Source organism: Elephantulus edwardii, unplaced genomic scaffold (assembly GCF_000299155.1).
Source record: "Elephantulus edwardii isolate Elephantulus edwardi_28Jun2011 unplaced genomic scaffold, EleEdw1.0 scaffold00128, whole genome shotgun sequence".
NCBI lineage: Eukaryota > Metazoa > Chordata > Mammalia > Macroscelidea > Macroscelididae > Elephantulus > Elephantulus edwardii.
Genome location: NW_006399878.1, coordinates 1,820,015 through 1,835,933, shown reverse-complemented (window position 1 = coordinate 1,835,933; position 15,919 = coordinate 1,820,015). Strand labels below are relative to the sequence as shown.

Genomic DNA, 15,919 nt, shown 5'->3' with positions numbered 1-15,919 from the left:
TAATTTTTTTTCTGTTTGGCTTCTCAGCAAAATTTTTTTTATATTCAGCTATCATTCTTGGTTTGTAGTACTGTATTGTAGTCCACTGTATGAATACAGTGTACTTTTAAAATTCATTCTTCCGTTGATGAGCATTGTTTTTCTCAGTTTGGGGCTGTGGTTGTTATGTGCCATTGAGTTGCTTTGTGACTCATAGTGACCCTGTGTTTGCCCTATACCCTGCTCTATCCTGTGCTAACCTTATTGTCTCTAACACACCTACCCTATTATCCGTCACTGAATCAATCCACCTCATAGAGGGTCTTCCTCTCCTGCGCTGTCCCTCCACCCTCCCATGTATGACATCCCTCTCCAAGGACTGGTTCCAAGCAACATGTCCAAAGTATGTCAGATGAAGCTTCAGGATCCTTGCTTCCAAGGAGCAGCCTGGTTTCACCCTCTCTCGTATAAACCTGTTTGTTCTCCTAGCCATCCATGATATATTCCATACTCTTCTCCAGCACCACAGTTCAAAAGCCTCAAGTCTCCTTTTATCACCCCTAGTCATTGTTCAGCTCTCTGATGCATAGCAACCAATTGCAAAGACCATGGCCTGAATCAAGCACACCTTAGTCTCCAGACTGGCATCGTTGCTCTTCAGTACTTTGGAGAGGTCTCTTACAGCAGACTTTCCCAATGCAATGTGTCTTTTAATTTCCGGGCTGCTAGTACCAAGAGTGTTGATTGTGAAGCCAAAGAAATGGAAGTTGTTAACAATCTCAATCTCTTCCTTGTCTATCATGATGCTGCCAACTGGCCCAGTGATGAGAATCTTTGTTTTCTTAATGTTGAACTTCAAGTAAATTTCCTATAAACATTTTTTAACAAGGCATTGTGTATACACACTTTCATACACCTCAGGTAAATAACTAGAAATAAAATGGCTATCTGATGTGGCTTTTGTATGTGTAACATATTAGGAAACAGCTGACATATATTCCAACATATTCATTATGTTCGAGTGGATCTGACTCCTAGCTGACCATCTCTCAGGTTTTCAGAAGCTGTAAAGTACAAGAAGGAATGGGACATTGGGATTGGAGGAAGACTCATCAACAACAGGCTTTATGCAGATGATACAACATTGTTTGCTGAAACTGAGGGGACCCAAACCATTTGGTGAGAAAGGTCAATGACTGCAGTCTCCAATATGGACTGAAGCTCAACATCAAGAAAACTAAGATACTCACCCACTTGTCCAATTGGCAACACCATGGTAGATGGAGAAGAGACTGAGATTGTTAACAACTTCAACTGGCTTGTCTCCACCATCAATACTTTTGGTACCATCAGTGAGGAAATCAAAAGACTAATTGTATTGGGACAACTTCCTGTCAGGGACCTCTCCAAAGTGGTAAAGAACAATGATGTCAGTCTAGAGACTAAGGTGCATCTGATTCAGGCAATGGTCTTTTACATTACTTACTATGCATCAGAGACCTGGACAATGATTGAGGATGACAGGAGAATCATCGAAGCCTTTTGAGCTGTGCTGGAGAAGAGTCTTGAACATACCGTAGACTTGCCAAGAGAACAAACGGGTCTGTCCTTTAGAAGTGGAAACCAACTTGCTCCCTGGATGAAAGGATTTTGAAGCTTTGTCTCACATACTTCAGGCATGTTGCCGAGAGAGAACAGTCCTTCAAGAAAGATATCATGCTTGGAAGGGTGGAGGGACTGTTCAGAAAAGGAAAACCCTGGGTGAGATGGACTGACACAGTAACTGAGGTATGGAGGTAGGTGTACTGGGGACACTGAGACTGGCTCTGGATAGGGCAGGGTTTGTAGCTGTTGTCCATAGGGTCACTATGACTCACAGACAACTTGATGGCACATAACAACAACCACCCTAAAAGTGAAAGATCTCTAGTGGTGTAGAAGGGATTGCACTGCTAACTCAAAGTGCACCTCTCTATTGCTTTGAATCCAGTAGTGGTTCTGATGAAGACAGACTGGCAATTTTACCGATTTAATTTATAGCCCTGAAAACCCACTGAAGATCAGCTATGTGTCTGTTACCATTCAACAGCAAAAGTACCAAAAGTAAAAAGTATCTCATTAATATCTCCTTAATGGTTTTGATAAGCATTTCTCAAATGATTAATAATGTTGAGCATTTTTTCATGTGCTTATTTGTCATCCATACATCTACTTTGATAAATTGCTTCATTGGCCCAGTTTATAAAATTGGTTGGTTGGTTATTATTTTCATACCAATATATTTACCTTGGTGTTTGTATGTTTTGTCCATTTTCAACTAGATTTTTGCAATGATTTCTGAGATGTGTGTGTGTATACACACATATAGACACATACATACATTTATGTGTACACATACAACATACTTGCACATTCTGGATATGAGTCCCTCATCTAAGTGATTTGGCAACACTTTTTTCCCATGCAAAGTTTGTCCTTTTATTTTCATTATAGTGCTCTTCAGAGAGCAGATGTTCTTTTGATAAAGTCCAATTTATTTGCTTTTCTTTTATGCAACATGCCTGGTGAGCAGAGGGGAAAATCTTAGAGTCACACAATTTGGTGGGTGGGTAGGGGTAAAGGAAACAGGAAAGATCTAGCGATGATCTGGAAAGACCGGGTAATTGTGGGCATAGTCCAATGGTGATCAGTATTTTTAAAAATTTTTAAATTTAATTTTATTATTTTTGTGTATATGTGTGTACCACCAAATCAGATCTGACTGGTACAGGAGGAGATTGTCCCTCCTTCTCCAGCTGAGCATCTGGTGGATTCAAACAGCACACCTCTGGGATTGTAGTGCAGCTTCCTGCCACTAGGCCACCAGAACTTGCCAATGACAATTAGTTTTATAAAACATAATGAATGAGAATGACTGTGTGAAACAATGTGAATGAAGGATAGTGTGAAACACATTGTATATTAACTTTGTAAGCAAAATAATATGAAAAAAAATTTTAAAAGCTGTATCTAACCATGCAGCAACTGAAAAAAACAAGAGTAATTAATTATATAAAATACAATGTATATGAATGATTGTATGAAACATAAAGACTGTATAAGACACAATGTATATTAATGAAACACAATGCAAACATTATTGTATGCAACCAATTAAAAACATAACAAAAAAATTACTGTTCTATCTAAGAAATCTTTGCCTAATATTAGGTCACAAAAATTGTCCTATGCTTTCTTCTAGAGAACTTTTTCCATTTTCAGAATCTGGACCACTCTGAATCAACTGTCCATATTACAGTACTGACTGCTTCTGTGTGCTGTCAAGTTGGCATCAGCTATCCAGAGTGAGCCAATGTCAAGAAGAGGGACAAAACACAGTTTTTTTTCAGCTCAAATCCTACGTAATACGATTTCTTTGTAAAAGCTCTTGCTTCACACTAAGATAGCACTGGCATGCCTGCAGCTCTGCAAATGCACCTATCATCTAGAGAAATGGTCTCTGAACATATGCAAAGTGGTTTGATACCACTGAGTAACTAGGATTAGTCAGGTGCAATTGTGACGAGTTGGTCCTAAGTTTTATAAACCACTTAAATAACCATTGCTATCTGAGATATGTTCAGCTCCTGTTTTTCCATAATAACCACCCTCTACACTCAAACCAAAGCATGTTAAATAGACATGACTGACAATTGACACTATTTCCGATGGCTGTTTATTGAGTGCTGTAATTACACCTGATGTTAAACAGTAATACACTGGTTACAATCTTACCATAACGCATCTATTTCACAGTTAATTTTGAAAGGTAGAAAAGCTATTAAGTCCTACTAGTAATTTTCACAAATAGAGTCAGATTTCTGAAAAACATTTTCAATGACTATACCAAAATTTATTTAAAAGAACACATATTAACCAGATGTACAAACTTAAAATCTAGTCATTTAATAAATAACAGGAATTTTTAATAATGGGCTTGCTTCCCATTTTCCAGTCTTTGACCTGTTTATTTACTATTAATTCATAGATACATGACTCAATTTTAAAAGCTAATATCTTCTTTGGTTTACTGGGAGGTAGAGTAATTATGAAAAAAAGGGAACACTTCAGTTCTTTGCTTAAAGTCTGATTTGCTCATAAACGCCAAAACGTACTTCTCATCACAAACTCAAAGTCCTACTGACTGTCCATTGAGGAGTATACCAGTTGAATACATCTTCCTTGTATTCCCCAATCAAAAGAAATTCAATTTCATTGCTGTTGTAAACAAATAACAGTATATTAATTTTAATAGCAGTTAGAACTAGTAATGCAAGACTGATATATAGAAACATACAAATACACAGAGGTTAAAAAAAAATCCTCATGTGGATGATTTATTTTTCCTATGTTTCACACAGATACAATGTGCACAAAGGATCTCCCTTTACTCCATGGGCGGGCCCACAATAGCGTAATTGTGTTCCCCCGGCCCTCTGAAAATGGCAACATGAAATGAAATGCAGATTAATTCCAGATGATTGATACCATTCAGTTAAATGGGATATCTTTAAGAACAATCAACAATCATGCAAAAATAGCCTGTGATTAGTAAACATGGTGAGGACAAGCTTAGGCCTCAGAAGAGCCCTGCCCTGGGTCACGGGAGCCCTGAAAAGGAGAAGCTCCCTGGCTGCACGGAGAGCGGCCTCTTCCTGTCACAGCGCATCCTGCCGGCGGACGCTCACCATCCTATACAGGGGTCTGGGCAGTCCCTCAGGTAAGATTCAAATCGACCTTTGGTAACATCCATCAAGGTTGTGAATACAGTCAGCTGAAAGAAAAACCGTTTTTACTCTAAGGATATTTTCTATTTCCTAGCTCATGCTAGAATTTTTATACCTCTAGAATGTGATTTAAGGCATTAAATAGTTCTCAGCAACTGACAAGATAACCATTCTCACTACAACAACAGCTTGCTCAGTAGGGACCAGAACAGAGGTTACAGCTCATTTTACGGGGTCCTACAGATTGTGTGCCAGAGAGAGAGAGAGAGAGTGTGTGTTTACAAATGAAAGATTTAAAGCAACCCCCTCAATCAGCACCATATTTCTAACAAATGTTCACTCTCTGTCTCTGTATCAGATTTTAGTAATTCTCACAATATTTCCAACATTTTCCATAATGACACTGGGCACAATTCTTACTCAGAGAGACTGTCCACTGGTTTTCTGAGGCTGTAAATCTTTACAAAAGCAAATTATCCATCTATCTCCCTTGAAGTGATCTTGCTGACCTTCTGCTTAACACCACACATTACACACTACTCAGAGCTACCAATAGATGAGAGTAACATGCAAGCATAACTTCATATGAAATGGGACACAAATTCAAGTGGCTCACTTTACTGCAATACGTGATGGTTTGGACCTAAGCCTGCCATGTCCCGAGGTATGTCTGTAGGCTCAGAAGAAAAATCTCTTTTGTTTTCTTAATAAGCCTTTTCTCCTAAGCTGTACACTCCTTGACTGATAACGCTTTAAGACTTTCAAGACTCAGCACTGCACAAAGCATACTCTGTAGTCAAGCACAGCCTAACAGAATGCACAGAGCAGCTTCCTGCAGCTGGGCTTCCAACTGAGGGGGTCCCTGGTGGTTACTGTCTGCTTTTCATAAGACCAATCTCATTCGGAAGTAGGCGACCAGGTCCTTCTTCCTAGGTGCTTTAGTCTGAAAGCTCTGCTGAAACATGTCCACCATGGGTGACCCTGCATGTATTTTGAAATATTGGAAGCATCATTTCCAGCATCAACAATGTTGAAGCCACTAGAGCAGGACCCAGTGACGGATGGTAGTGGTTTCTAACTGTGCTGTTGTTGTAGTCAAGAACCGACCCATAGCTGACCCTCCAGGAGGTTTTCAGAGGCGGTAAATCTCAATGGAAAAGACTGCCCATCCTTCTCCCTCAGTTCTAGCTAGGGGTTGTGTCTGAAAATGGTCTTTTGGGCTTTGTCACCATTTAGATGTTAGTTGTAGAGAATGTGTTGAGGTTTCTGATGGACTGGAGAAAACCAAGAGTAAAATACTAGACTTAATTCAAATGTCATTTCAGCAAAAATGGAAACAATACCCAATGTAATCATCAAACCACTGTGATCAATTTCTTTGTCACATTCAACACAAAACACTCTAATTTTTATCTTAATAAAAAAATTCAACATTAAACTGAATAAGACTTGGGATTCTAGCTCTGATCTAAGAGATGATTGAAAGATAAAGCAAAGGACCAAAATATTTCCCACAGAACAAAAACATAAAAAAAGAAAGAAATACCTTGTTAAGGACAGGTTTTGTTGACAGGATATCATATATACCTTCAAGTGAAATTTTCTAAAACAACAAAAGGAATATTTTTCAGTAAAATAAATGCAGAACTCAGGAGCTTTTTACAAATGGGTCATTGAAAACTCAGACATTCTTCAACCTCAAAACTCAAAATCACTGCTATCTAGTCAGAAGCAATGTGGGGCTGACCCTCCAGTGGGTTTTTGAGGCTGTAAGTTGCATGGGAGGAAACACCTGTATTTCTGCTACAGAGCAGCTGGGAGATCTCAATACCCACAGAGGTGAGCAGTGCAACCAAGGGTTAGCGGCACAACTCCGGATGGACGACAACACCCCTAAAAGAATTCTCCCAAGAGCCACTGACACAATAAAGGCGGGAGAAGACTATTTATTTTTGCTCATTTTTCCTACTCTATTTCATTTCACAGAATTATGGTAAGGCAGAAAAGTACAACAAAATTTTATGGTTTAAGTTAAAAGTAGAGCCTCAGTAGCCTAGAGGTATTGAGCTTTGAGGTATATAAATTCTTTTTAAAAAAAACCCACAATATCAGAACTAAGAAAAGTTATAATGATTATAATTTATTTCAGCACGTGATATTGCAAACATACCTCTTGGGTTGTCTGGTTCAGACATATTTTTGCAGCCGTTCTACGATCATCAAGGAAAAAAGGATTTTTCCAACGGTCATAATTTGTTTCTACCACATACCATTTACCTTGTTTAGCATTCAATCTAGATAGAAAAAGAAATATTCCCTTTTAGACTTCCGGCTTATCCTTATGTAATCCTATACTACTATCAGCTTATAGCTTCTAACCGTCTTATTTAACAAACATACTTACTCATTTACATCCAAAGATGTTTTTCTGTCTCTTGTAATTACACAGCCCTCACCAGACTGGTTGCCTCCCAGGATAAAGTATGCTGGAGCCAATAACTTGGTTTTGATCAATATACTCTTGGCTTCTTCATAACTATGTTGAAATAAAAAGTTCATAGAAAACAATTTTAGCATCCTTGGAAGCACAAGTAAAATTGTCTGAATATACTATTGTTGAAAAACAGTTTTCGTTTCTTTGGGAAGACTTTTTGTTTAGCTCTTTGGAAACAAAAGGAAAACAAGTATCTGTTGTTGCTGTTATGTGCCCTCCAATCAGAACTCACAGCTGACCATCCAGCAAGTTTTCAGAAGCGGTAAGTGCACAGGAGGAGACTGCCCATCTTTCTCCCCTGGAACAGCTGGTGGATTTGAACTGCCTCCCTGTAGGTTGAGAGTGCAACGCCTTACCACAAGGCCACCAAAGCTCCCTAACAAATATGATTTTTAAATGAATGGCAGACAGTGGTTGAAAAAGAACAAGTCCTGCTCCTGTGTAAGCACAGGTGAGAGCTGAGCAACAGCGCTACACAGATTCTTTCACATGAAGGACAAACAGCTTCAAGAGTGCTCCCAACTTTATGGCTCATCCCATTTATGTAACAACAGAACAAGTGGCAGAGCAAACAAGAGTTAGGGAATATAAAGCTGCTTGAAGAATACTGTTGTTATTAGATTCTGACTGTTCAACTGAGTTGTTAAGGCTGTGACCTTCTGGAAGTAAGACTGTCCACCTTTCTTCTGAGGTATCTGGGTGGTTTAGAAGCAGCAACCTTCTAGCTAAAGGTCTTGTGCTTAACCACCCAGGGAGGCTGGATTGATTGCCTTCAAGTCGAGTATGACTCATAGCGACCCTATGAACAAAAGGCCTAAAGACCCTCTACAACTATCGTCATTTATCAAATTTCATAGAGTTTCCAGAGGCACGTTGTTTAGAAGAGGATGCCACTCATTCAAAGTGGTTTACCAAAGATAACTATTCAATCCATTCCCTCAGAAGCAATGAAAACCATCTTGAGGCCCACTGACCCCAATCAATCAATTGGATGCAGTACCGGTTGAATCAAAGGCAGTTCTGCTATAAAATTTCTGCACAAGAGTAGATTATAACTCTTAGGTTAGGACATATTGTTGTTATGTGCCACTGAGCTGCCTGCAACTCAGCAACTGTATGTACAGTACCTCTGAAGCCTGCCCTATCCTGAGCCAGTCTCATTGACTCCAGCACACCAACCCCCCACTGCCCCAGTTACTGTGTCAATCCATTTCATCCAGGGTCTTCCTCTCCTGTGCTGTCCGTCCACCCTTCCAAGCATGATGTCCTTCTCCAGTGACTGGTTCCTCTTGGCCATGTGCCCAAAGTATGAGACAGAGCTTCTCAATCCTAGCTTCCAAGGAGAAACTTGATTTCACCCTCTCCAAGACAGACTTGTTTGTTCTTTTAATGGTCTATAGTATGTTCAATACTATAACTCAAAAGCATTGATGAGTCTTCTGTCATCCTTAGTCACTGTCCAGCTCTCTGACGCAAAGCAAGTAACCACGAAGACCATGGCCTGGATGAGTTGCACCTCAGTCCCTAAACAGATATCGTTACTCTTCAGTACTCTGGAGAGGTCCCTGATTACCGACTTTCCCAGTGCAATTTGTCTTTTGATTTCCTGACTGCTGGTCTTAAGAGTGTTGACTGTGGATGCATCTATCATGGTGGTTCCAACTGGACCAGTGGTAAGAAACTTGGTCTTTTTGATGTTGAGCTTCAATCCATATTGAAGACTTCAATCCATTATTGAAGGTTAGGACATATTATCATTTAAATTAATAGTTTACTGAACAATTTTTTTGTGATATAGATTTTTCTGGTATACAAAAAAATTCAAAGATGCTCTTAATAATGCTAGGTGGTATCCTGGGCACTTTTAAAATTAATCCTATTCATTCTATAGGGAGCGCTAGTGTCCTAGTGGCAAGAAGCTGTGCTGCAATCCTGAAGGCACATGGTTCAAGGCCACCAGCTGCTCCTCAGGAGAAAAGATGAGCAATCTCCTCCTGTGTAGTTAGCTGCCTCTGAAAACTCACTGAAGTGTCAGCTATGGGTCTGTTTTGACTCAATAGTGCATAATAACAACAACAACAACATTCATGTTATACAACACACACATAAAGTGTGACTAGCTCCACATGAAGGAAATTTGGAAATAATTCCTTAATGGAAGACATATAGGGACTTAAAAATATTTTAATATGAATCATTTTCAACAAGCTAAACATCAATTTGATAACACAACCACCAAATAGATTACCTCGTGCTGTTTTCTAAAACTGATCTAGTGATAAACCCTATCCATGTGGCATCTTTCTTTCCCATTATCCATTCAAGGATACCTGCAAGAGAGAAAAGACACATACACTGTCACAGGACTGGAAGAAATGAGACCTCTCATCAAGAAAATATAGTCCAACCCTTCTATTAAAACACTGAGTAAATTCCCATTTCTATTCAGAACTCTACTCACCCATATAACCGCCATTCAATGTGAAACGTTCATTCAGCGTGAGACTAAACAGGCCCTGAGAAAAACACAAAGCAATAAAATCAGAACTGCCAATCCTATCCTCCTCTGTAAGGGAGAACTGAGTAGTATACAAAAGCCGCAACTGGGCAAAACCATGGTTAAATCATTCCATCTTAACAATGCTTTGTGAAAAGTTTATACTATGATCATATTAAGTATGCGAGCAAAGCAGGTTGAGTAATACTGGCCTCAACTTTTCTGAAAGAAACTGAAGTACCGAGAATGAGCATCTAACTTGGTTCTGGGATCAGCAGATCCTGGACTAGATCCCAAATTCCAATTCCAGCCCTTATTTCAGACCAGATTAGAAGCTTTACTGCAAGTCTCTAACACGCAAGTTGATACCAACAAAGGTGACAGGACGTAAAATTAATTTGCTTCATATTTGTTTTAGGTTCTCATTGTCTCAAGACTCCATCTTTCACAGATAGGAAGGCCACACAAAAAGCTCCCTGTAAAGTTAGGTAACACGAGGCGCCTTACTGGTTTGAATCCTGTTAACATGCCCACATAGCCAGCAAAGCTGGTAGCCTTGAAGACAGTTTGATTGTTTCTTCGGAAGTCCAAATTCACTGTTAAAGGTTTGAGTTCCTCAGTTATGACCCAAGAATTATTATTTATATTCCACCTAAAAAGAAGGACAAATTTCAGTGACATTTAAGAACAATCTGGTTAACATTTATAATAGCTATGATGACTATGTTAAAAAGAGCCAGAAACTGTAAAAGTTATGCTATATACCAATCATCAGTGATCCATCTTCCCCCCTGCCCCATTGCCATTAATTTTATTCTCACTTACAATGACTTTACAGTACATACAGGAACTTAGGGCTTTCAAAACTGTAATATTTACAGAAGTAAAAGGAGGATGGAGGGAGAGGGAGAGAGAGCAAGAACCAGAAGTTAAATGAATGATTAATAATATGTTATTAGCTAAAAATAATAAAATTGTATTATCAAGATTAAAATAGGCATGCAGTCATGGAGGATGACAGAAACCCATGAACAAAGCAATGTCTGGGGAATAACAATAAGGAAAGAATCAACAGGACCAAGACTGACTTGAGTATTTAACCCCCAAACTGTGAGGAAATAAACCTGTTATTTTTTTAAATTTTTATTAATTTTAATGAAAGTTTACAGAGACTTTGGATTTCCATTCATTCATTATTGCACTTTTCTCCTTGCCCACCCCTCCCCACCAATTCACTCTTCTCTTTGAAAAGTAAAAGAAAAATTCTTTCATTGTCATACAATCCCTCCCCACAAGTCCACTCCACTATGCAACCTTCATTTTGGATTCCTGTCATGATAATAATACCTAATCCTATATCCCTTTTAAAAAGTTCTCTCCCTCCTCTGTTGCAATGCAGTATATATAATTTATCCCATCTTTCTCAGTCTCTCCTCAAGCCCAATGTCAGTCCCATTTTACAACAGTGGCACTATGCAGTATTTGTCCTTTTGTGACTGAGATATTTCACTCAATGTCCTCTAGGACATTGAGTATATTTCATGAGTTCTTTGTTTTTCAAAACAGCATAGTATTCCATTGTGTGAATATTCCACAGCTTCTCTTTGCTATTGTGAACAAAGCCGCGATAAACATGGGTGTGCATATGTCTGCCTGGGTGGCGGTTATTATGGTTTCTTTGGGGTATATTGCCAGTAGTGGAATTGCTGGGTCAAATGGTATTTCTATTTGCAACTTTTTGAGAAAGCACCATACAGCCTTCCATAGTGGTTTCACCATTTTACACTCCCAACAACAGTGAATAAGGGTTCCAGTTTCTCCACAGCCTCATCAGCATATGTTTGCTGTTCTGTTAAATTTTGCTATTCTGACTGGGGTGAGATGGTATCTCATAGTTGTTTGGATCAGTGATCAATCTTAACAAGTATTGAACTAACTGTAATACAGGAATTTAATGTCTACTTTTTCAGACACCAAAATTGAAGTTTGAAGAAGTTAAGTAATTGTCCTAATTACTTACAGTATATAGTGAGTCCATGATTCAAACCTGTCTTTTTAATCACAACATATAACACTTTTTTCCCTTTTCTCAGAAAGACTAAGAACTCAATTTCTTGCCAGTGAATTGGAACTGACTCACAGGTGGACCCTTCAGTAGGTTTTCAGGAGGCTGTAAATTGTGTGGTTGGAGATTGCCCATCCTCACAAGGTGCTGCTGGTGGATTCGAACCATTGGAGAGGCAACACCTTTGGGTTAACAGCACAAATCCTTTCGGACTATGCCACCAGAACCCAGAAAGGCCAAGAGGACAATGAAATACAATGCTACTCTTCCTTCTAAGCAATAAGCAAGATACATGTCTAGGACCTTTAAGCATGCTGAAAAATTTTCACTAAGTACAATTTCTTAGTTGTAAACATTCAAGTAACTGAATGGTAAGAGTGTTCCTAAGGAATCTAGTAGCTTGTCTTAACTTGGGGCTAACTTGGGACTTAGTTTTCATCAATATTATCAATGCTGCTTTCTTTTTTTATTAGTTTGCTTACAAAGTTCATATATATTGTGTTTCACACTATTATTCATTCATAATGTGTTGCATACAATCATTCCCATGCATTATATTTTATAAAATTAATCACCACTGGACCTTGCCAATCATTACCCTGCATTTTCAAAAAAATACGGAATGCCTCACGAGTTTGTATGTCATCCTTGTGCAGGGGCCATGCTAATCTCTGTAGCATTCCAGTTTTAGAATATGTGCTGCCAAAGTGAGACTAATGTGTTTCTCATAGACTGATAAACACTGTTTACTCACCCAAGAAATACTCCAAAGTCCATGTTTCTACCATGCAGTAGATGACCTAATTGAAAATAAGTTAGAGAGATAAGTAGTAGCAGAAAGCATAGTACTAATGGTTCCAAGTCAAAGCTGGACACTTTAAGTTTTCCTACTTTAAATTCATGGCTGTTGAAGCCAACATTAAGAATCAAACAGGAAAGAAACCAAAACAAAACCAACCAAAACAATACCAAAAAAAACAAAAAAAGAAAGCAAAACAAACAAAAAAACCTCAAACCAAACAAGCAGCATCCTGATGTCTTATGGTTAATTAACAAAATAATTGGCACCTTCTTTTCTCTAAATCATAGATCAACACAGTGACTGTTAACAATGGGCGGGAGCACATCAGAGGTCATGCGGTTGTCACAGGATAGGGCAAGGCTCAGAGCCGCTGTTCACAGGGTTGCTGTGAGTCATGACTTGACTTGATGGCACCTAACAACAACAACTTCTATCAATTAAATGTTGTCATGCTCAGCCTTGCCAGATTCCTCCCACAAAACCTGAGAACAGCGTTACAGATAACATCAGAACACAGGGCATGGGTGGGAAGGACCAGTGAGTATCCTTTAAACAATTAAGACACAGTTTCACCAAAATGGGTATCTTCACATCAACTAACGTGACTTACAAACATACTTCCCTTCAGAATTGTCACCTACAGTGGGACACCTCAAGAATTAAGGATAGGCAGATTTAACAGACAAACTATAAGCCAAGGAACTGGGTGGATCAAAGGAAACCATCCTGTACCTCGTACCCTGAGGAATCTGCCAGGAAAAATAATGGATAATTGAGGATGGTAGAAACAAAGTCACACATCCTTTGTGGAAATGCTGAGGCAATATTTAACCTAGGCTGCCATGAAAGACCGGGACGATTATTTATCTGATGGTGATGAAGTAACTCCATTAAACTTTGAGTGCTACTGAGTTGGAACTGACTGCTTGCTGACGCTGTAGCAGGTTTTCAGAGGTTTTCAGAAGCAGCCAATCACACGGGAGGTGACTGCTTCTCTTCCCGCTGTGGAGCAGGGGAGGAAAATGCTGATGCACCCCAAAAGACAAAGTTCTCTGCATGCCTGAACTAATTTTGACAAGAATTATGGCAATCCTAAATGAAGGATCCTTTTCAATCCACTTATATAAAATGAACAAGGCATACAAAACTGTCAGCCGTATAAGGAGATTTTACAGAGCAAGTCCAGGTTTTAAGAGAGATCCGATCACATCTATTTGGAATATGTTTTTTTCCCGTGTGACCTGCACTTCCCACCCTCCCCTGAGCACACATTTACCTGCTTTGTCTTCTGTTATTATTGAAGTACACATGGAAAAAAACTCATAGAAAATATTGAACGAGATAATCTCGCCTGTGAGAAAAGAAAGAAAATGTTCACGTTAATGCACAGAGCCATGACAATGTGAAAATATGTCTTTCGGGAAAAGTTAAGAGTGCAAATGGCTAACTTCCCCAGTGGCTAAGAAAAGGGCTGGCAATTAAAGCGCCCTCAGAAGTGTGCCCAGAAAAAAGGCTAGAAATCAGCTTCTGAAAATCCAGTCATTAAAACCCTACAGAGTAGTTTTCCTCTGACATAGTTTTACCGTGGCCAAGAGGAAGCTCGACTGCTTAAGGTTGTCCTCTGGTCCATGCCAGTGACTGACGCAGACCAGAGAGCATGCCTGAGCAGCCAGGCGGGTGCTGGTCCTTCACCAGCCTGTGCCCTTTCCATGGTCAAGACATAACGAGAAACAGCAGGCTGGAGTTGTATGACCACGTTTTTCATCAGTATATTTTCTTTTCTTTGCTGAGCTCACACATAATTTAATGAACCTTGAATATATGCTAAAAATGTCTGAATGTATTTTGCCCAGAGTTTTAATGTCACTGGAGCTCTGGGAGTGTGGTGTGTAGGGAATTGCGTTTCTAATTCAAATGCCACATCTCTCTAGTGGTTTGTTTCCACTGGCGGACCTATGGGAGAAAGAAGAGCGGTCTCCTCCTGTGTGATTTACAGCCTCCTTCAAACCCTCTGCAGGGTCAGCTACAAGTTGGTTCTGACTTGACAAGAGTGAGTTTTGAGGGTTTTATTGATTTTCAATTAATAACCAAACATATATCCACTCACAGCTTCTACATGGAAAGTTCAATAACACTGGTGAGACAGCTCACATTGTTAATCACACCATTAATCTTAATCAAACATGTGGTTATAGTTGGTTTGCAAGCATTTCTCACACAACAAAGCAGTCAGAACTCACAATAGGTTTAAGTATGTATTTTTTATATTCTATTTTTGCTATAATGTTTCTAAAAATAATGATAAAAATTCCAGCATTTTTGTTAATTATTTTCAGAAATTCTCAAACATCTATCTGTGTAAAACCAAGGTAACTAGTAGCTTCTAAAAATGGTAATATAATTAATTTGGTAGCTTGAAAATGAAACTTTTAAAGTAGTAGAAAAATATTTTTCATTAATTTAAAAACAAATGTTAAATGATTAGAAACTTAAAATTTAAAGCATTTTCCAAAACCTTTAATACCTAAGAACAAAGAATAATTTGTAAAATTTCTTCCCTGGAAATAGAAGGCACAGTGCAGAGAAACCTATGACTTAAATAAATGGAAAAATAAACAATACTCATAGGCTGGAAATCTCAGTATTACTAAGGTACCACTTTTCCCCAAATAAATAAGATTGAAATCCCAAATAAATGGAAAAATAAACAATACTCATAGGCTGGAAATTTCAGTATTACTAAGGTACCACTTTCCCCAAATTAATAAGATTGAAATCCCATTCAAAATATCACCAGGCTCTTTTGCCAAAGTTCACAAAGTGATGCTAAAAGAAAATTCTGAAGGAAACAAAGTTGGAAAACCTATACTACTTAATTTAAGATTTATAAAGACTACAAAGTTTAAATGATGGAGATAATGTTGTGGTATTGGTATAGGGGAAAACAAATAGAAACATTTATAAAATATATCAGATGGTCACATGATTTATAATAAAAGCACCAATGCATTGTACAGAACAAATGGAAGTCTTTTCAACAAATGGTGCTTTGATAAGTTGCTATGCCATGTTAGGGGGAGGGGGAAGATTGAATCTTAATCCTTATTACTTTATATCAAACACAAAAATTCATTCACACTATATCATAGTCCTAAATATGAAAAATAAACATAAAACACATGGAAGAAATATATAAGAATGCTTTAATAAATGTGGGATAGGTGTTGTTGTTGTTATGTGCCGTCGAGTCGCCTGCGACTCATAGCAACCCTATGTACAACAGCCCTAAACTCCACTCTGTCCTGTGCCAATCGCA

At 38.6% G+C, this 15,919-nt stretch overlaps 1 protein-coding gene across 1 annotated transcript in view; it reads right to left on the bottom strand.

Annotated features, from left to right (window-relative positions):
• Positions 1-4,702: 4,702 nt before the first annotated feature.
• ASAH1 (N-acylsphingosine amidohydrolase (acid ceramidase) 1) overlaps positions 4,703-15,919 on the bottom strand; it is a 31,687-nt gene continuing 20,470 nt past the window's right edge. Inside the window, exons 7-15 of the mRNA XM_006893564.1 lie at positions 13,880-13,954; positions 12,556-12,601; positions 10,244-10,388; positions 9,701-9,755; positions 9,488-9,569; positions 7,150-7,281; positions 6,916-7,039; positions 6,292-6,348; positions 4,703-4,792 (exon numbers count right to left, since the gene is read on the bottom strand). Of these exons, the coding sequence (XP_006893626.1) occupies positions 4,703-4,792; positions 6,292-6,348; positions 6,916-7,039; positions 7,150-7,281; positions 9,488-9,569; positions 9,701-9,755; positions 10,244-10,388; positions 12,556-12,601; positions 13,880-13,954 (806 nt within the window). The remainder of the gene's footprint in view (positions 4,793-6,291; positions 6,349-6,915; positions 7,040-7,149; positions 7,282-9,487; positions 9,570-9,700; positions 9,756-10,243; positions 10,389-12,555; positions 12,602-13,879; positions 13,955-15,919) is intronic.